Genomic DNA, 21,657 nt, shown 5'->3' on the forward strand with positions numbered 1-21,657 from the left:
AGCGTGAGAGTCAGCCGTTGGATAACAGAGATGGGGCTCCTGAGAGAGCCGCGGAAGAGAAAAGAAACGGGAGTCTGATCTAATGTGTGAGTCAGGGAGGCTTCTCGGAGGAGGTGGCATGTAACCGACAGCTGAAGACTCCGAAGGCATCCTGTTGCCACCCCAGGTCAACAGCGAGGGAGCAGTGTTCCTGGCAGAAGGAGCGTCACGTGAAAAGGCTCTACAACCAAGCTACCCAGGCGCCCCAAATAAACACATCTCTAAAAAACAAAACCAGAAACCATTCTGTGGGCAGCTCCGTTGGGTGCTACTGAACACAAACGCAGAGGGCAGAGAAAGGGAAGCAGGAGACCACATGATTATGATCCACACTTTGGAGACTGATTTTGCCAGGACCACATGTGCAAGCCAGTCCCAGGCAAACTGAGACTTAACGGTCCCCCAGGTAGGAGGCCGCTGCAAGAGCCGAATGAATTCGGAGTGGCTTAGGACAGAGGCAGCAAGATGAGAAAAGATAAGAACTCTGCCCTCTTTCCATCTAACTGGATTCACTACTCCAGCTGGTCCAAGACACAGGTGTCCCCCTGTCCCCACAGCTCTCCCTCACCTGCTGGGGTCTCAAGCACAACTTGAGGTGAATCTCAGGTGACAGTAATGACACGTCCTGGAACGTGGCCTCCCACCGTCTTCACCACCAGCAGCACGGTAGCTCACTGTGGAGCATCGGCGCTGGGCTCCTGGTCATTTACGGGGATGATCTCATTCGATATCAACGGTGCAGATGGGGAAGGTACAGGCTGCACAGACACATGGCCAGGACAGAGAGGAGTGTGAATGGCTTGGTGCCATGATCCCCACACCCCGGGCCTCAGGATGTGTCCATTGTGTCCTCTTTATCCCTGTAGCTGATGGGAGCCCATCGCACACAGGGGCCGGGGTGCTCAGAAACACCAGCCCACTTAGAATCCGCTCAACATTTGGTGGCCTGGCTCTCTGCAAAGATGGGAGGGATTCGCTTCCTCCTTCAATTCAACCCTTTCCTGGGACGAGATCCCTAATCCACAACCCCACTCACTCTCCTTGCAGTACTTGCTAAAGAACACACTCCCCAGTTTGCCTCTTTACTTTTCTTCTTTTCTTTAAACATCTGAGCAGTGGCGGGGGAGGGGGACACCTGGGCGGCTCCGTCAGTCACAACAAGATTGGTCACAACCTCAGGGTCCAGAGATCAAGGCCCCACGTCAGGCTCCCCGTTCATGCTGAGTCTGCTTGGGATTCTTTTCTCCTTCCCCCTCTGCCCCTCCCCATGCTCGTGCACTCTCTTCTCTCTCAAAATCAATCCATCCATCCATCAATCAAATCTTTAAAAAAAAAATCTGAGCCATGTTTTCATGTGTTTCCTAACTCTAATATTTTCCTTTAAAAAATAATGCACCGCCCCGCCAACTCCCACTGTAGGTATGTCTCAGTTTCCAGTTTAGGCAAATAATCCCTGCTACAGAAGGCTGCCCTGAGACTCCTCGGGTGCTGACGACGGACGAGAGTCTCTGCGGAAGGCGGACGGGCCGACTGCACAGGCCTTCTTACTTCCGCCACAGGCAGTGCCACTCTTCCTCGACCCCTCCGCCTCCGTGCTCTCCCATCGGCCCAAACCACTCACTCTGTGTTTCTAGGGGCCTCTCCACACTGCCCACGTTCACCTGCTGGCTGTGCTGTCTCCCCATCCGTACCCTGGGGAGCCTCTCCTGCAGGTCTGGAAATGACCAAGCGTCAGGGCCTGAGCCCCCTTATGGCCGACTGCAGCAAGGAAGCCCCTCCTGTCAGCGGGGGGATCCGATACAGAGAAAAGGACAAGGAGGCCTGATTGCTTTGCCTCGCTGTCTCACTGGTTTGTGAACGTGACCACGTACTTACCCCTTTCTGAGCCTCAGTTTCTCTCTCTCTTACAGTTACAGCAACTACCACTGTGTGAACCGCCATTTTGTACCACTGAGCTGAACTGCTCCATACCTCTTGTAATTACTTCATATACAGGAATCATCATCTCATTTCATGGATGGGGGAAGCAGGCCCCCAAGGCATCCAAAGGTCTGGATGAAAAGAGCTATGGCCTCTGCCTTCTTTTTGGCTAATGGAATTCACTCTCCCGGCTGGTCCACGTGCCCAGTGTCCTGTCAGGTCTTCCTCATTGGCCAGGGTCTCAATCATGACAGAACGCAGGTGAGCCCAAGGTGACACTAATGTCATCTCTTGGAACGTGACCTCCCAATGCAAGCACTTCATGGACGTCGTGGCAATGACTTGTCCCAAATCACACAGCCAGTAAGCAGCCAAGCCAGGGTTTGAACCCAAATCTAACCTAACCATCCACTTTTTTTTTTTTTGCTTCAATTATCACTTGAAAATTATTTATTGAGCAACTACTATCAGACACTGTTCTGGGCTCTGAAGATACAACAGTAAACCAAAACCACAAAGTCACTGTTCACACGCGAGCAACAAAAATAGAACTTAAAAGCATCCACAGGTGAAAGAATATCTTTGAAGAATGACAGTTTGACTCAAAACACGTCAGCGGTTACACCTAACCATTACCTTATACTGTAAAACCCGTAATTATATATGCCTTAAGGTCTCACTGTGAGTACCCAGCTGTGTCTGACGTACTGCCAAGTACTCATCAGGGGCTCGATGTTAAGCCCTTTCTCACTTTAGGAAAACTCAGTACGGAAAACTCAAAAGCGGTCACAGAGAGGATGGAGGCGTCATTATTGGCAACGGACAAGAATTAACAAGGAAGCCCCGAAGTGCCCCAGAGCTGTTAGCTCGGAGATCACACAGACTCACCAACGTCCCCGGAGACTAGAGAACATGAAAGCTGAGGTGTTCAGTGCCATCTCCTGTCAAAGACACATTCCATGTAAAAGCAGATCTCTGCTCTGGAAATGTCCCTGGGAACAGCAGAGTTAACGCACATTCCTGCCTGAGCACGCTGGGCAAATTTCACTTCCCCTCCACCTAATGCTGGCAGACTTTTCCTTTGTTTCTATTTCTATGATTATAACGTTATTAAAAACATATAAAAGTCTGGAGAAAGGTTCTTAGGGCCAAGGCTCCTCACTATGCATGGCATCTGATGGTATCTGATTTCTGACATCACTGCCTTTTTTTTTTAATTCTTTTTTTCTAAAGATTTTATTTATTTGACAGAGACTACAAGTAGGCAGAGAGGCAGGCAGAGAGAGAGGAGGAAGCAGGCTCCCCGCTGAGCAGAGAGCCCGATGCAGGGCTCAATCCCAGGATCCTGGGATCATGACCTGAGCTGAAGGCAGAGGCTTTAACCCACTGAGCCACCCAGGCGCCCCCATCACTGCCTTTTCTAGTCTATGGGTTTGCTTTGTCTCGTCTGCATTTCTTCTCACTCCCTCTCTGAGGGGATGGGGCTTTGCCCTGGAGCCTCAGGAGCCCCCACTCCCGACGGCAAGACCCAAACAGACTTCAAACTAGTCTGAACCTTCCCAAAACATCCCTCTCTTAGGAAAAATGCTTTTTTCATTCCTGTGTTAATGGATCCTCGAAACTGTATTTTAAATTGTTGAAAGGAGAAACCTATTCGTCCACAATCCCACCCCCTCACATGTGAATGCTTGTCCTTTTTCTGGTGCTTCCGCATCTAAAGCAGTCATGGGCACACATATGACCTACATCCCCAGGGACCGGTTGGACATACTGTTTCTATTCGTTTTCCCTTAACCTTCCATCAAGCAGATTTTTCCTGTTTTGCTACAGCCCTCGTATTGATCACTCATTGATGCCCAGTGTTCCCACGAACTAATATTCCTATTTTTATAACGTCTTAATGAATTTGGTACGTACCTTTTCTCTTTTGAGTTATTTCTTGAGAGTCAACTAGGAGAAAGAAAAACAAGCACATGGGCTTAGGCACTAGCCAGGAATGAGTGGCCTGAATTCCGGCCTTCACACTTTAGGCAAAATCTCTAAACCTCAGTGTCCCCTTATGTAAAACGGGGAGAACCATAATCTGCCAAACTTATCTTAGTGGTGGGAGGTGCGGAAAGCTCTTAGCACAGTGCCTGTTCCAGCACCATGGAACCACTACGATTCCCGAGGCCCTGTCTATGCCAGAGACATTTTGTGTGTTTTCATGACACGGTAGGTATTAAGCACACAGCCCGTGAATCTCTACTCCCAGGTTCAAGTCTAATTGCCTTGCCGTGTGACCTGGAGTGGAGGGACTCAACCTCCTCAAGCTTCATTTCTGAAGGTCTGCAAAAGAGGGGTGGTCCTAACAACACCTCATGGAGTTTCTATGAGACTCAGAGAACAACACACAGAGAATGTTCACATGATAAGCACCACAAAAGTCTTAGCTGTTAAAATTTTTGCATTATGCCCACTCCCATGGCATGCCACAGTGGTCCCTTCTGTGAGCATTCTTTCCGTTTGATTCTTAGATCTTTTGGTGCAGTGAAGGACTTTGGACGCCAGGAAGACACTAATTCTACTGTCCCCCCCACCCCAGAAAAGTCACTAAGTTCTGCAACCCTAGGCACATTAGTTAACCTCATGAGTCTCAATTCCTTCCTATATATAAATAAGAAACGGGGTACCTGGGTGGCTCAGGTTATGGTCTCAGGGTCCTGGGATCAAGGCCTGCATCGGGCTCCCTGTTCTGCAGGAAGCCTGCTTCTCCCTCTCCCACTCCCCCTGCTTGAGCTCCCTCTCTCTGTGTCCCTCTCTGTCAAATAAATAAATAAAATCTTCATAAATAAATCAGAAACTACCCCATGAAGTTACTAGGAGGATTAGGACAAATATAAGCTCCTTAAGAGCTGACTGCACCTTACTTACCCCACTGTTCCCTGCAGGTAGGACGGAGCTAGGCATAGAATTGCAGGTCAGTGAGGAGAGGGAGGAGGCAAGGGAGTAAACAGCACCAGCATCCATGCCTGGCACCACGCAGGGGGCTCTGAAAAGGGCCAGCTCAGCCGGAGTTAATCAAGTACTCATCTGCATGGAGCTACGAGCCAGCCTTGCTAGAAAGCAAGCAGAGAGATGCAGCGTTCTTCATAATATGAAGGATGGGTTGACATTTCTTTTTTTTTTTTTTTAAGATTTGAGAGAGAGAGAGAGAGAGCATAAGTGGGGCAGGGGGTAGTTAATCTGCATCATGTTCTCTTAACCCTGGAAAGTACAGGATAGAAGTTTTCACAATGAAGAAAACTGAAAGCTTCAGAAGGAGAGGGAGAAGCAGACTCCCAACTGAGCACAGAGCCCGACACGGGCTTGATCCCAGGACCCCAACCGAGATCATGACCCAAGCCAAAGGCAGATGCTTAACTGACTGAGCCACCCAGGCATCCCACATTGACTTGTATCTTAAGTAAACATTTACTGAGCACTGACTTGTGCAAGACACCCTCGGCAAAATGCTTTGTCCTGGGCTAAGCCCAGATAGTGACGACACAGGGGGAAATCTTGAGAAACAAAGAAAGCGTCAAGTAAACATGTAAAAATGAGGCCAGAAAAATGTGTGCACTTGTGCACACGTGGGTAAGTCCCCCGTGAGGCATGGTTATGGCAGTTCTTTGTGGAAGGGAAACCGCCATCTCCTTCCTTATGACCCGATGTTTTTAAGTGGGGAGGCGATGGCCCGGTTTAAAGGAAGCAACATCAGCTTTGGCACGGTAACTGACCTCAGGGTGGATAGTCTCGCTACATGAGCCACTGCGTGTGACTGAGCCCACTGAGGGGCAGTTTCACTAAGAATGAACTGGGGAAGGGCGCCTGGGTGGCTCAGTCGGTTAAGCATCTGCCTTTGGCTCAGGTCATGCTTTCAGTGTCCTGGGATCAAGGTCCACATCGAGTTTCACATTGGGCTCCCTGCTCAGCGGGGAGCCTGCTTCATCCCTCTCCGTCTGCTGCTCCCCCTGCTTGTGTGTTCTCTCTCTCTCTCTCTCTCTCTCTCTCAGATAAATAAAATCTTGAAGGAGGAAGAGGAGGAGGAGGGAAGGAGAAGGAAGAGAAAGAAGGAGGAAGAGAAAGAAGAAAGAAGGAGAAGAAACTGGGAAAGACCCTGCCTATAGGTTTACAAGGTCATGTATTGAAAAGACTGAACACAGTGGAAGTGTTGTATAAAATTTTGTTTTCTTCTCCTATGCCATCCTCATGGGGAGGGGAGAGACGACAGGTCTTAGAAGCTACTAGGGGAAAACAAGAAGCACATGGAGCTCAAAGCACCTTTTGTTTATTGAGATTTTATGACATGCCAAGACCCCATGCTGACCTTCTACACACTTTATTTCATTTAATCCTCACAATATCCTATGAGGTGGGGACAACGCATGGCCCCACTTTACTGGGAAGCATACATCCCAGCTCATGGAAAAACCAATTCTCTCCAAGACTTTGGGATTCCAGAACCAGAGCTGTTAATGATTGAGTCGATGACTGCAAACTGCCCTCACTGACTGTTATACCGGTGATTGCAAACTATAACATGCTATGCAAATGGAAGGCGCTATTTTATTTGAACAGCAAGCTTTCCATGTTGAACCTATTATAAGGAAAATCATGCCTGTAAGTAAGTAGCTATGAAGCTCTGATGGTGTGTTAGGATGTCAAATTTGCCAGAGTAACTGGCCAGCGGAGTTCCCTCCCCAGTGGTGGGGCCAGGTTGAGTTTGGAAGCTGGGGAAGTGATTTGAGACGAAGGTACACGCTGCACCAAGGCAGTGTATAGGAAGGAATGCCCCTGGGCGTCCTCAGTCAGCCTGTTGCCAAAGTGACATTGAGGTCCCCATGGCAGCCAGACACCCACTGCCCCCAGGACAGTGAGCTCCCAAGAACCGCAGTGTGGGTTACCACCTGCCACCTTCCCCACCATCAAGGATCAGGGATGACTTGTCCTCCTGAACTTCTTTAGGTAGGAAGTAGGGGAGGTGGGCTAGCATGGACATCTCTCGGGTTTTCCTTCTAACTCTAGGTTTGGGGAGGCAAGGAGGCATCCTGGCTTCAAAATCAGAATAATCTGTCTTCCAAACCCGGTTTGACACCGGATATTTGGCCTGGACACGGTAACTTGGCTCTCTGAATCTCAGCTTCCTCACTTGCAAAACGGGGATAATGATACCAAAGGTCCAGAACAAGAATGAAACGAGGTGGCATGCACCAGCAGTTAGCGCAGAGCCTGGAAAACACGGTATGGTTTATTCATCTGCTACCCAGTTTCAAAGAAGGGAGTCACTTTACTAAGAAAATAAATAACCAGTTTGAAAGTAACTCACTCAGTCAGCCTGACGTCAATTGCCAAAAATTATTTCAATGTAGTTTCCTTCTTCCCTCCCATTCTTTGCTTCTCAAAAATGATCTACGTGTCAACGGATAGTCTCCAGGCACTACCTATAATCATACAACTTTCTCGGGACTTTTTGTTTGTTTTCTAAACTCTCGAGATCATGAAAACCTTTGCACAAAACCCAGATGCAGAGGGAGTCCCTTTTCTAGGTTGCTCTTCCCTTGGATCCCTCTGCAGCCCTCTGGGCCCCACTGTGTGATTTCCTGGCGGGGCTCCAGGTGAGGCTCGCACCAGGCGTGGGGTGCCTGGGGCAGGTCTGGGTGGGCAGCTCTCCCCGCTCCCAGCACCACCTCGGCTGTGCCCGGTGAGGTAGCCCAGGCCGAGAGTTCCCTGCCACCTGGGCACCCTGAGGAAACCCCAATGAAGCAGAGAAATAACTCATTCTTCTAATCGCAGCAAAGTTTTCAAACTTGAAAACAGAGCCTTGATTAGAAGAACAGCTGTGTTCTTGTTTTGTTTTGTTTTTCCTAAAAGCCTGGCATTTCTGAAAAGGTCCCCTACTCTACCCAAACCACAGCAACCTCAAAAACTCTGCCCACTGCGTTGAAAGTAAAAGTTCATGGAGACCAAAGCCTCTCTCACGATAACCACTCAATCTTCTTTCCAACGCTTGAGAGTCTCAATGATTTAACTGAGGGCCTCTAGCGCTCTGGGATCTCTCTTCCATGTAGACTCCTAGGGCTTTCTCAGCCAACGTTATTTATTTTGTATGAGGTCAAATAATGCTTTTATAGAGAATCTACTTCTCTTTCATAAAAGGAGTCATCAAGTAGAAGAAATTAAACTCCTAGAAACAGAGATAATATAGCCTTTCTCGTGGTCACAGAAGGATGACACAAAACTCGTTGGTTTTCTTTTGGGTGGAACAAAAAATGGGCACATACTAATTCCCAATTCCTCCCCCACTCTACACTTATTATCAGCAGTGGAATGGAACCCTGCCAAGAAAACATGGCAAAATATTTGAAGTTATTGATATCACACACAGCATAATTAAGCTTGAGTGTGTGCCCTGGTCTCAATTCTGGAACTTTATAAAATCCTAAAAACTTCACTAAGAGCCCAGCCTAACCATGAGCATTTAGAATCAGCACACCAATTAGAAATCCATTACGCCCCCCCATAAACACCCCAAACCTAGACTAATCATTCTGAAAAAGAGGACGTGGGACTAAAAAAATCGCTCGGGCTCATCTTTTAAAAATCTTACGTTCAATAACTGTAACGTTCCAAGAAATACCTCTTTCTTCGAAAGTCTAACAATAGCGGGAAATGATTTTGCAGCCATCACAAGATTCAAAACAAACACGCTGCCGTAATTTTCTTCACGAAACGCATCTACGCCTCAAAAATCAGATGCTGCTGGTGTAAATCAGCAATCGCTAGTCATTCTCTAGATTCTTCAAATGACAGTTTAAAATCTAGTTCAAGAGGGTTCACTTGTGTTGACGGAGTGCATTTTCGCCTACAAGATGGAGCAGGGGATCGGCGCTTCTGAAGCGGTTGTTCTCCGTTCTGAGAAAATAAAAATCTGCCACGTTCATCCAGCTCATTTAGGCTGCATCTGAACAACACTGACGTTTAGCACAACAGGTTGGTCCGAAAGCACAGAGGACACACAGGGCTAGCTGACCTTCTTCCCTGGACTGCAGCCCTTGCAAAGGCTTTTCTTGTTATCCCTTTAAATTAAACAAGACCCTCACAGCGACAGAAAACCACCGCACTCAGGTTCACCTGTCTACTAATAACTACTGCTACTAATAACTACTGATTGCTCAGGGGCAGATCACACTTTTATGTTTTATTGGGGATTAACCACCCTCTCAAGTGGAAACTACATACATATTTGGAAGTTACTCTGCTCTAAGGATCCGATCTAACACAACAAACAAAAACCAGATAGTCTGCTGGTACAGGGCAATCCAGTCCTGTTTGCCTATGTTTGGATCATAGTCAACTGAACACCTAGTGGTCGAGTTTCATTCTTTTCTGCTTTCTATGATCTCTCGCTTTCCCTTAAAAAAAAAATTGGTTCGCATTTCAGAAAATTTAAAAATCACAACATAGATTTTAAAAACTCATGATAAAGGCAGAGACAGACAGGCAAACATTTTGCCCCTTGCATGAAAAAAGTATGCAAGAAAGGCAAAAGAAGGAAACTCCTCCTGTGTATCTTGTTCAACTGAGTTTCAGAGAGTGGCTTGTTTGAAACAGAATTTGCCACTTCCTGAGGATCAAGTGTAAAATGGTTGTCTTTAAAACGGTGGTGCCTACAAGCAGAACGGGGGTGGGGGACAGGGATAGAGAATGTAGGCCTTCCTATTCCAGGATGGGAAGGGTCTCGGGAGTTGTGGGGGGCTTCTGGCAGGGGGGCAGAATGTAGGTCTACTCTGAGGGTCCCATGGAACTTCCTTCCAGGGTTCACATTCCAGCGAACATGTGTTCTCTCTACCAAGACACATTTCCTACTTCCTTTAACAAGCTGGACAACACAAGGATGAAATCGTGGCCAACGGGAGCACTTAAGATGCCTTCTTCATGGAAAGGTAGGGAAACGAGGACGAAATTAATCCCTCCTCCTAAACCTGAGAAGAGTGATTTATCTTGACATTAGAATCAAGGTTGTATCTATGCGGTAACAGAAAACATCTAGCTATGCTGAAACAGTCCCCTTTTTCCAACTAGACACACAGAAGTGGGCGCAGGAAGACCAGATAAATATTTTTAATAATGCTATCTGCCATTTACTGAGCAATTTCTAGAAGCCAGTCTTAACACGTGTGATCTCATTATATTCTCTTAACCCTGAGACGTACAGCATAGATAGTTTCACAAAGAAGAAAACCGAAAACTTCGGGAAGTTAGGTCATTTGCCCTGGGTGACAACAGCTAGAAAGCAAATGAACTGAGACTTAAACCTTGGTCTGTGTGATGGCGAAGCTTATGTTCTTGTCATTGTCAGACCACATTCGCCTCCAGTCACAGGTTAATGCATGTCTGTGGATGACTTCTCTCTGCAATACACTGTGGGATAAGTCACCTGAAGACTATGTTTATTCACACATGACCTAATGGCTGTTCCCTCTTTAGTTTAATCTTATGGAGGCATGTCCGCATGTGAGCGTGCAGAAAGCTTTGACATTCTCAGGGACAAAGCAAATGTTAAGTTCAAATGAATCCTGAAGACTAAAGTACATTTCACATCTGTAGTAAAGATATGAATGCTTTATTTCCCTATTTTTGCCAACAGTAGTTAAAAAATTTTGCCTCCACAGTTGAATGGACCACCCTGCCACTTTCATATAGGGACAAAAATAACAAGTCCTTTGTTTTCACTAAAATGATACATGCCTTATTGGACATCCTTTCCAACACAACCCTCTCCCTCACTAGAAGAAGGAGGGGGAGGAAGTCGAGGGGAAGAAGGAAGAGGTAGAGAGGAGGAGGAAGGGGGGGAGGAGGAGGAACAAGAAGAAAAAGTCATCAGGATAGCCTTGTGACTAAGGGTGAGGACCACACGCAGGTTAGGTCACCTCCTCCCTTCATGGGTACCCTTTTTGCCCCAGAAATCACGGCGTACAATGGAGTAGATCATAATAGTACCCATGACATATATTTTAAAATGCAACCAAAATGTATTTTTTTTTCAACTAATAATGCATTTAAAGCACTTAGTTCATGCCTGGCATGTGAAAGGCACGTAACGAAGTTTAAACACCCAAGTGCAAAGCTAGAGTCGGTGCTTGCACGCTGCATCAGGAAAAGTCAGGCACACACAGTGGACATTGCTTCCGGTGCAATCGCAGTCCGTCTCGCCAGCCCAGCTTCTAATGCTCAGAAACTCACTGAACACTTGACAGCTCCTAGCTTTAAATTTTGTCTCTAGCTTGCTGGTTTGCCCATTTACACTGTGAATGATAACAGTTCCTTCTATATATATAGGGTTGTTGTGAGCATTGTGCAGCCAATGCATTTAAATAAAAATGCTTAGTAGCACAGTAGAGATATGTACTGACTGTTACGTATGGCCCTTTTCACATTTTATACAAGGGCCCTTTCAGATGCTTGCATCAGTTCCATTAGAACACTGGGGCTCATTAAAGTAAGCTTCCAGATCAAGGGCACCCAGCTTTATGGGGCACCCAGAAGGGAGCAACCTTCCCATCACCATGCTCTACCTTTTTCACCCCAGGGAGTGGTTTTTCTCTTTATAGTGCTTATCACACACTGAAATCACCTATTTTGTGTGTTTGTGGATGTTACCTTGTTTGTCTGTCTAGAACTCATGCTTCAGAAGAGCACTGCTGGCATTTTTGTAAGCCTAGCATCCAGGAGAGTGCCTGGCACACCGGAGACATGTAGTTTTCTTGAATGAATAAAGCAAGCCATCCATTAAAATCCTCTCCAAATGAAGAATCATATGACTCCTTCAGAGACGTTTTCTCTGGGGGCCAAGACTAAAACTTTCCATGATTCTCCGCTTTCGTCCACTTCTCTCTCCAAGTGGAATTCAAATCCATCTCAAGGCCAGAGGCGTCACCAAGCCCTGCCAGGCTAGCATTCTAGCGGGACCCATAGGAATGGGACTGGCTGTGGCGAGGGGCAGGCTTTCCCAGTCTGGTCTCATAGGAGCTGTGACCTCACACAAGTTCCAGACCCTCTTTCATCTCACAAAAGGGATGCCGCGGAATTATGGTAAGGTTTACTCCGCTAGTGTGTGAAAATGTGCCTGTGACAGGGCTGACCCATAGTTGGTTCTTGACAAGAGAGCACAATCCTTTCCTTCAGGCTCCAAAAAGCACCTATTTCTATATTCCCTGGCCGCTCACTGCTCTCAGGGTGTCCGTGCCTTCCCTTCTCAAATGCACTGCATTTGACGGCAGAGACTGTGACCTTGTCCCTCCTGCCACCCAGCAGGTGCTCAGTGAGTGAGACTGAACAAAACCTCCAATAAACTCACATGAAGTATTTCCTTTTACTTTGACCTGCTGCTTCCAAATCATCTGTTTGAGTTCACTCTCTCTCCCCCAGCCTTAATTAAAACTGCACAGATCTCTCAAATAGAGTGGAAGGGGCAAAAACAACATTAGACATTTCCTGCACCTTTTCCACCCTGCAGAGCCCTGGAAGGGCAGCTGAAGGGAGTCCCAAGTGTCGTGCAGAACACATGGGGTTGGCTCTCAGGGGCCTGTGCAAGTGACACTCCCCATGCTGGGATGTCACCATTCTATGTCTTCTTAGCCTTTTGGGCGCAGACACCAAGGCAAACACACACGTCAACTTGACTTAGAAGCACCACCTTACAGCATTAGAAATGGAAGAGAAACCCTGTGCTTGGTGCAGGTCACAATTATATCCCTCTCTTGGGGGTGCTTTTGAGGATTAATGTCTAGAAAATGGCTTTACAAAGTATGGCAGATTCCACATACATAATACGGGCAGGTAACCATATGGAAAATTTTAGGTGGGCCCTAGCGATCTTTACATCCGGTCCATTCAACTATAAATGAGGTAACAGAGTGTCAGGGAGAAGGGAAGGGCTCCTCTGCTCGAATTATCACCAGGAAGGGTGTCTGTGTGAGAAGACCCTCTCCCCTTTCTAAAAGCTTGAGCAAGGGAAAATGGAGTCTGGCTTTCCTTTGATGGCAACATCTCCCTTCTTTGGCCAGTGTGTATCCATGTCCCACACAGAAGGGGGTCTATGATACTGGCTTCATCCTCCAGATGCATTTCAGTGTTTCCTAAACTGATGCGGGTATAGCCCATAAAATTCACGTCTTCAGAAATGCACCTTAGGTATAATTTAAAAAGGAAATTATAGACCTTTCAAAAGTGGTTATCCAAGGTCCTTGACTCTTAAAATCCTAGTAGTTGGCTCACTGAAACATTTTAGTGTATTATTAGTGTGGGAAGAGAGGCACTAATTGTGCAGTGGGTCACAGTTCAGATGGTGGTTACCGGCTCCTATTTGCTTCCTGGGTTCTACAAGTAAAGAGGTTTCCTGATTCTATCATAAAGAGGTTTGTATCTAATTTATCAGAAAACCCAGACTGTAAGCTGCCTAAGGTTTTATTAGATTTTCAAACGAAAATCTGACAAAGCTCTATAAGATTTACCTAAAGTAACAATTATAAGCGGCTGAGTTGGAATGATAACTCTGAGCTTTCCCACTGTGCAAAGGAGAAAAAAAAAACTGGACAGGATCTTCACGCTCCCATACCCTCCCCCCCCCCCCCCCCCCAGATTTCAGACCAGGAGCCTCCTCCTCTTCTCTTTCCCACCTTATCCCATTCCCCCACCCTTTTAAGAATGATTTTGAGAAGGAGCGAGGAGAAATTCCTCCTGGGTGACCTACGGGGCACGAGGGAAAGAAGCCTGAATCTCTCACGTTGGTGAGCTTGTGGCTCGTGGGGGAGGCAGGAGCACTGTCCAGCTGGCGCCTAACCTGGGGATGGGGAGTGCGGCTGCAGGAGAAGCTAGAGAAGAGGTGTGGGAGGAAGGGCGCACAGGTGGGCAGAGAAAAGGTGTAGCCGGCCCGGAGGGAAATTAGAGACCTCGGCGCCTCTGGGGAGCAGGTCAGCCCAGCTCTCACACAGCGGCGGGAAGGCCCCGAGCAAACTCCTCTCTCCAACTCGCACTGGGTCCTTTGTTGTCGGCCTGTGCCTCTGGCTCCAGCTCATGCCCTCCGGTCCCCCGCCCCCCATGAAGTCACCCCAACTGCACTCATAATATTTTGCTTTGCGCCGGGTCTGTTTTCCACCACCAACTTCCAGCGGTCACCATGGCGACGCGCCGGGGCGGGGGGGGGGGGGGGGGGGAGGGCGCCGCTAAGGCAATCCTAGGGCCTAGTGGCCCGGCGGCCCGGCAAACTTTTCCGGGTCTCCGGATCCTGCAGGCCCGGTGGAAAATCGCTCTGTCACCGCCGCCGCGCGGAGTCGCTTGAGGGGCTTCGCGGACCTGTCCTGAGCGCCGCGTCCGCGTCGGCGAGGGCCGCAGCCACCGGCCTGGGGACCCCAGGACCACGCGGCTCTCACTTGACCCTGCTGCCAAACTCACAGACCCTGGCGCTTGGCAGGTGGCGAAGGTGGGGCGCTCATGCCCCCCCCCTTGCCGGCCACACACACACACACACACACACACACACACACAGGCCCGGGGAGGGAGAGAACAGCCTGATGTGGGCGCAGGAGCGAAGGGCAGACCCCCCGGCCCTCTGCTCCCTTGAGCCGGCAGACCGGGTCCCCCCCCCCCCTCCTTGCCTAGGGCCGTGGCCAGGAGAGGATGGAGGAGGCTCGGGCCCTGTTCCCACCCGGGCGCTCTCCGACCCGGGGTCCCCAAGCCAGGGCCACTGTCTGTCCCCACCTGGGGGCCCATGGGGCCAGGTCAGGCCTTGTGCTGAGCCGTGGCCTGTGGTGCTCAAATTCGGCTCCAGGGGTACTTCGGCCTCCCCAGCTCTGGATTCTGGATCTCAGGGCAGAAAGTGGTCGAGGCAGAAATTTCCAGTTCGGACTGGGCAGTGCCCCTCTCTAACGTGCCATCCCGTTTAACAAGAAACGACCCCTCTGTTGCGTAGCCGACCAACCCCGCCCCGGCCCACTTGGCACAAGTTCTCCGTGGCCTAAAATTCTACCTGCTTTTCTCCCTCGTTCTCGAATTTCCAGCCTGAGTCACCGAGCAACGCTCGCCTGGACAGGGCGGCCCGGCTCCGACCCACAGGGCTAGGCGCGCGTGGCCGCCGCGGTCGGCTCTCGAGGTGACGGTGGGCCGGGCGGCAGGGTGCCGGCGGCCGAGCGGCGTGGGGCGGCCGCGTGGGGCCGGCGCGCAGGCCGGGAGCAGCGTGCGCCCGCCCCAACCGCAAACCGCGCACCGGCGGGGCGGTGCGTCGACGGCCCCACGCGCGCGCCTGCGGCCTTCGCAGTCGGCGGGAGCTCGGCTGCGCCGCGGGTCTCCTGGGAGAGGGGCTCGGCTTTGTCGCGCTCCGCCGCGAGCGCGCGGAAGGCCCTTTGAGGCGCGCGCGCCAGCTCCGCGGCCTCCCCCGACGGGGCCATTGTCTTAGCCCCGCACTTGATGAGTATTTGGGGAAAACTGGAGGAATATATTACCGACTCGGTGCGCGGAACAAAGGGGCGCGTTTCCTCAGGTCACGCTGAAGTGGCCCCGAGGCAGACCACTAGAGCCCCGGCCCCTGCAAAACGGTTCTCCCGGGCCCGAGGCACTTTGCGGGGATTTTCCTTTTAAGAGTCGGGATCGGAGGCCTGGCTCCAGCACTTGCTGCGAATCGATCGCTCGAGCCCTTTGAGGATGAAACAGTGATCATCACACCCGTGGTTCCGGTCGCACGCAATCTGCTGTAAAAGGAGCAGAATCGAACTGCTCTTTGGAGCGCTAGGCTCAGCGAGAGGGGAGAAAGGACCTTTACATAACAAGGGAAACTCTGAAGAAAAGCTAATTGGATTAAGTTCTCGGAAGGGAGGTGAGGGGAGGCTCCTGGACCGGACCGCGCTGAGCTGCACCTTCCTAGTCGTCGGGTTTGCGACTGTGAAATGTCACCTAGTGCTCCCCGTGTCATTTCTGCACCCTGACATTGCCCGAAACTTGTATTTTGATTTCAGGATGGCGATCTGAGGATGTCTCCGATTTTCGGAAAAGAGAGGGGGAGTGGATGTGGAAAAGAGTTCTGTTTCAGAACCCGTTTGGGGTGTTTGCGGTTGGGGTAAAAGTGACCAGATGCCTCCACGGCCACCAGCTACATCGAGGACAGGAAACAGAACGTTTTCACGCCCCATAAGCCTCCCCCAGAACGCACAAGGAGGTCCCGTCAAGGGGAGAGGGCAGAGGGCACTTAAAACCCCAAACTGGGGCTTGGCTGGTGTGGGGCGTTGGGAAACCCCAAGTCCCTACGTGGTTCCCCTTGTGAATGCTTGGCTGCAAACAATGCAGACGTGGGTTTAATTTTATTCAAGGATATTTGCTTCTAAATTTGGGGTGCTTGGGGTGCGTGCTGGTGCAAGCGCTCTACATAAAAATATAGAGGGCTGGGCTTTCTTTCCTTCTGTGGTGCCTTTTTTGCCGCCAGTAGAGAGCACCCCAGCGGGGCCCGCTGGGTACCTGCAGGCTGGAACGCGCTGCAGGCGACCCCTCTCCTTGCCTCGGTTTATACAGTAAGGAAGACTGCGGGGTTCAGCCTTTCCTTACTCCGAGGGGGCGCACACTCAGTGGGAGAGGGACTTGACTCTTGGGATCAGAGATAGGCAACTACCCAGGAAAACCGAAGATCCCGCTGGCCCGAGGGGATGGGTGTCCTGGCCACCAGGGCCTCGGCAGAAGCCCGGAGAGGCTGGAAATCTCTGCGCGGACCGAAGAAAGACCATCTGGGGTGATGCACAGATGACCTCTACCCCCACCCCACATCTATTGCCAGCCTGCTTTGGGGGGCGGTGAAGAAATATTCTGGTGGTGGTGGTTTATTTGCTCGGGGAAGGGACGCGAGTGTGTTCAGGGATGGCAGCGACTAGAAGGCACTTGTTGCTCCGCTCTGCTCCTAGACCTCAGCCCCAGGATCTCTTCAAGCTGCGGCCTCGGCCCAGGCTGCGCTCACTGCCCAGCTCCTGCCTCTCCCCGACCCTATCTCCCCAAGAATTCCAGAGGCTGCCTCCGAGTGGCGATGGGAGTGGACTGGTTAGGGACTGTGGTTGGAGAAGGGGGGTGGGGGCTTCCAGGGAACTTCTTCCACCTGGAACGAGCCTAGGGAGCATAGCTTAGGTCTAGAAGTTTGGCGGCTCCTCCTAGGTGCTAGAAGAGGAAGGTGGAGAAAACTCTACTGGAGAACCAAGACGCTGGGCTTTTTCGTTGTAAGAGATTTCTCGGTTTCCCTCCTCAGTTGTTATGCATCGCCGCCACCCCAAAACCTGACGCCCACAGCCTCCAAAGTGCCGAAGAGTTTTGCAGACCCTGACGCCAGGCCTCGCCGGCCGCACTGCGTCCAGCCCTTCCTCCAGCGGAGTTACAGCCCCGCAGCGGAGCGCGTCGTCGGATGGCCCTTCCGGGCAAGGAGGTTACACCCCGCCTCGGACGGCCCGGGGCTCCCACCTCCGACCCGGCGCGGATTCCCCAGGACCACCGTGTTCGCCGCCGCCACTCCCTCCAGCTGCGCGTCTCCACCAGTCGGAGCCTCCGTCCCCACCTCCCAGGCGCTGAGAAGCCCTCGCCCTCCCCCGCCTCTGGAGAGTTCCGCTCGGCTTCCTGGCCCTAGCCACCAGCCTCAGAGCGCACCGCTATTCCGGGGCCCCCAAACCCGGGGGAGGAGCCGGGCCCGGGAAGGGGGCGGTCGGCTCGCAAAGTTTCTGCGAGCGGCACCTCGAGCTCGCCGCGAGCCAGAGAATCTTTACGTAACTTTGTGTTCAGGACAAGCAAAAGCGCGCTCCTCAGAGCGCGCGCGCACACACACACACATTTACACACACAATCACAGGCTTACACACACACACTTCCACGCATCCACTTACATCGCACATTGCGATGGATTGAAAACTTGTGCACGCTCTCCGCTATTTCCTAGGGTTCCACTGTCAAGTTGACCCTTCTGAACTTTTTGCAACTCTTTCTGAAGTTCCCCTTCTCCCCTTTCTTTCCCTCCCAATGTCTCCCCCCACCCCCCACCAGTAGGACTGACCTGTGGAATCCATGTCGGGTTCCTCCAGTAACCCACAATGCATGCTCTTCCCATGGACAGCACGGGCGCCCCCCAAAAGTCCTGATGTTTGGGGATCCCCTGTGCTAGAGATGCCCAGGGAGGAAGGGAGTCGGAAAGAAAAAGAGACGTAGAGAGTGCAAGGGAAAAAGGATAGAGGAGGAAAGGAAAAGAAAGAGAAAGAAGAAAGAAAAGAGAAAGAAGAAAGAGGAGAGAGAGAGAGAGAGAGAGAGAGAGGGAGAAGGGAGAGAGTGCAGAGAAGGGGGAGAGAGAAAGAGCGAGTGAGCGAGGGGACACTCAGTAATCCAGCCGGGCAAAGCCAAACCCGTCAAAATGTTTGCGGATGTTTCATGGGAAAAAGCATCATTTTATAGGAGCCCCGATGGGAGCAATGTCATTGATAGGCCAGCCGGCCTGATGAATGGCCGCTCGTCAGATGGGGCCGTGGCGAGGCGCACTGTGAAGCCCATTGTGGGCCTGTTTTGAATAAGAAAAGCCGCCTCCGAAAAGGGGGGCTCGGAGCGACGCAATCCCAGCCCTCCGACTTCCCCCTTCTATTATAGCATTAGCAACGTTTTTCTTATTTAAAGTTCCAGAGGCCTTCTCCAGCCTTCGCCCGGCACTCATTATAGGCAAAATCAAAATTGGCTTAGATGTGGCCCCCTCCTCCCTCCCCACCCCTCCCCCGATCGGGCCAGGCGGGGCGGTGGGGGGTGGCAGGGGACTCCGGGGAGCCTGGGGAGTCGCCTACGCGGCCACGAGTGGGCTCCTTTCCCTCTCCTCCTGTGCCCCCCTCCCGGTTTGGTCCCGGGTCAGATTTTGAGTGGGGGCCCTGGGAATGCGGGAGGAGGAATGCTTCGACTCCCTTACACGCGGATCCGCGGACACGCGTGGAGGAGTAGAGGGAGCGGAGGGTGAAAGGTGGGGGAGAGAACGGCAGCTCTAAGACCCCAGCCCCCAACCTGGGCGGGGAGGAGGCCGCCTGGCGGGGAGGGTGTGAGGGGCGGACTCGTCTCCTCCAGAACTTTCTGTCTTTCCCTGGGTTTATCCATCTCCTTCACCGAGTCTCTCCCCTTTCCCTGCCTCGCTCTCGCTCTCTGCCTGTCTCCCAGTCTCTGTCTCTCTGTCCTTCTCTCGTCCTCTGTGTCCCTCTATTTCTCCTGTTTTGGCTGCCAGTATTTCTGTCCAGCCCCTGCCCCCACGTCTCTTTGTCTCTCCCTAGGACTCTGCTCCTCTGTCTCTATCCCCCTTGGTCTCTCTGACACCCCCCTCCCCGCCTCTTCCCGTAACTCTGTCAGTCTGTCTGTGTCCCAGACCCCCCCTCCCTCCCTCCCTCCTCCCGCCCTCTCCCCCGCCCCCCCAGCCAGCCGCGAAGTTTGTGAGAAGCCCGGCGTCCAAGTGGGGACGCGGTTTTCCCAGGGACCCCCTCCCCGGCTGAGTTTAAAGTGCAGAAAGGGGGGGGGGGCGAGGAGCTGGGGGTCTGGAAGTGGAAGTGGGGGGGGGGGCAGGCTGCGTCTCTGAGGGCCCCGATAAAGTGGCCGTTCGCGGGCCGGCAGCGCTGTGATTAGAATATGAATGGGGCTCGGCAGGCGGAAGAGAAAGGCGGATTACCCCGGGTGCTTTGACCATGGACAGAGGCAGCGCCGGCCGGGCCGCGGAAGGGGCGGGGCGCGCGGGCGGGGTCCCTAACGCCTGGCGAGGGGGGCCTCTAACCCAGGACCCCAAGCTGGGTGCGTCTTCCCGCGGTCCCTCGCAAAGCCCCCCAGTCTGCCCTCCAGGAAGGGCTAAGTGGGACAATGTGGGGGGAGGCGCAAGGGGCCAGCACGTGCCGAGTTAAGGTCACGGCGCGGGAGGGAGGAGGCGGCGGCGCCGAATGAGGGCTGGACAGAGCCCGGGTTTGGCACATTTCAGAGCACTGGGTTCGAATTCCTACTGGATAAATGCCTTCATCTTTCTGGGCCTGGGCTTCCTTGTCTGTAAAATGGGGCAAAGGTGTCCGCTTTCAAAGTTGGGGGAAGAATCAATGAGGCAGTGGATGCGGCAGGAGAGGATGTGGCAGGAACATTTACTTGCTCTTTACCACCTGCCCCCCGCCAGCATGTCGCCCTGTGGCCCGCTCCTTCCCACCACCCGGGGCTCTGCTAAGGGCTGCCTCCTGGGAGTGGCTGAGCCTCTCTGCGCGGGTCCCCTCTGCTTCCGTCCGCTGCTGCCTTCATTACCCGTTCGTTTCTGCGGAAACTTTGTTCACAGCCGCAAGCAAGACCCCAGGCCCAGAACAGAGCCAGGCGTTCTTTCCAGCTGCGAGGGGTGACGACTGGAAAACCGATGACAACCCGTGGCGACTGAAGGTGGCGGTGGCGATCGCCGCACGTCGTCGTGTTGTGCCTGGCGGTGAAGACAGCGGGATTCGGAGTCCAAGGATCTAAGCGGCTGGGTCTGCCTCACGCATCCTCGATTTCTCCTTGAGCGGAATGGAGCAAATGATAAAAGACCCCTTCAGCCGCCTGCAGGCCCAGCCGGAGGTGGAAGACTGGCCAGGAGCTCGATCAGGTGCTTGCAGAGGGCAGCCGGAGCTGCCACCACCTGGAGAGTTGGGGGTCCGCGGGACAATTCTTAAGAGATGCTGTGGGGGGGGGCAAGGTGTTTTGTTATTAATATTATTTTAATTATACACGATAAATGGAGGTGGGGTGTGGTGGGGTGGGCCTGGCTGGCGAGGAAAGTGAGGAGAAAAGTCTCAGGTGGGTCGGGCTGGTCTGGGGCACGGGGGTTCCTGCCCTGTGCTGTCTAACCTGGAATGGCCCTAGCTCTCCCCCTGACAGTGCTGCAGCACCCAGGAGCTGAAAGACGGTATCATTCATTCCTTGGCAAATTTTTATTGTGCACCTACTATGTGCCCACCACTAGTCAGTCAAGGAGCTGGGGATACAGCAGAGAAGAAAGGAGACTTAAAAAAAAAATCCCTGCCTTCCTGGAACTTACACTGGAAGGAAGGGAAATAGCTAATAGGTAAAACAGATAATTAGATTATAGAGGTTGTCCAATGGGGAGTGCTATGTAGCAGGTGGGACCAGGGAGGACCTCTCTGAGGTGATAACATTTGAGTTTAAAAACAGTGCTATCTTAGGGGCTGGTAACAAGGGTGTGTTCCTTGGTGGAAATTCACTGATCTGTGTACACTAAGGATTTTATGCATTTTTCTGAATGTATTTCAAACCTCAATGAAAAGCGTGTTCAGGTTCAATAACGTAAGAGGAATAGCTACCATGCACTCTTCAGGCATGGGTTGTGCTTCCACTGTGGTAGGCATTTCCACACATTATCTCATTTAATCCATACAATACAACTAACATTAAATATTGTTTTCGTCTCCACTTTTCAGAGAAGGACAACTGGGATTCAGCGTGGCTGTTGTCCCCTTGGATACAATCACGAACAATGCAGCGCTGAGTCTCCAAGCTCGAAATCTAAGGCGAATATAGCAAGGCCGGCAGGAGGGAGAGTGTGGGTGTGATGGGGACCAAGAGAGGAGAGGGGAAACTGAGTCTGGGAGGCTCAGAGTCTGTGGTGTTGAGGCAGGCCCCTCGAGG

At 51.8% G+C, this 21,657-nt stretch overlaps 1 protein-coding gene across 2 annotated transcripts in view; it reads right to left on the minus strand.

Moving 5' to 3' along the window:
* Positions 1 to 18,213, minus strand: part of RFX4 (regulatory factor X4) — a 162,680-nt gene extending 144,467 nt beyond the window's left edge. For both annotated transcript variants that reach the window (XM_046010817.1, XM_046010816.1), the window contains exon 1: positions 18,050 to 18,213. In XM_046010817.1, the coding sequence (XP_045866773.1) occupies positions 18,050 to 18,092 (43 nt within the window). In that variant the 5' untranslated portion in view covers positions 18,093 to 18,213. The remainder of the gene's footprint in view (positions 1 to 18,049) is intronic.
* Positions 18,214 to 21,657: the final 3,444 nt, after the last annotated feature.

Source organism: Meles meles, chromosome 7, assembly GCF_922984935.1.
Source record: "Meles meles chromosome 7, mMelMel3.1 paternal haplotype, whole genome shotgun sequence".
Classification (NCBI taxonomy): domain Eukaryota; kingdom Metazoa; phylum Chordata; class Mammalia; order Carnivora; family Mustelidae; genus Meles; species Meles meles.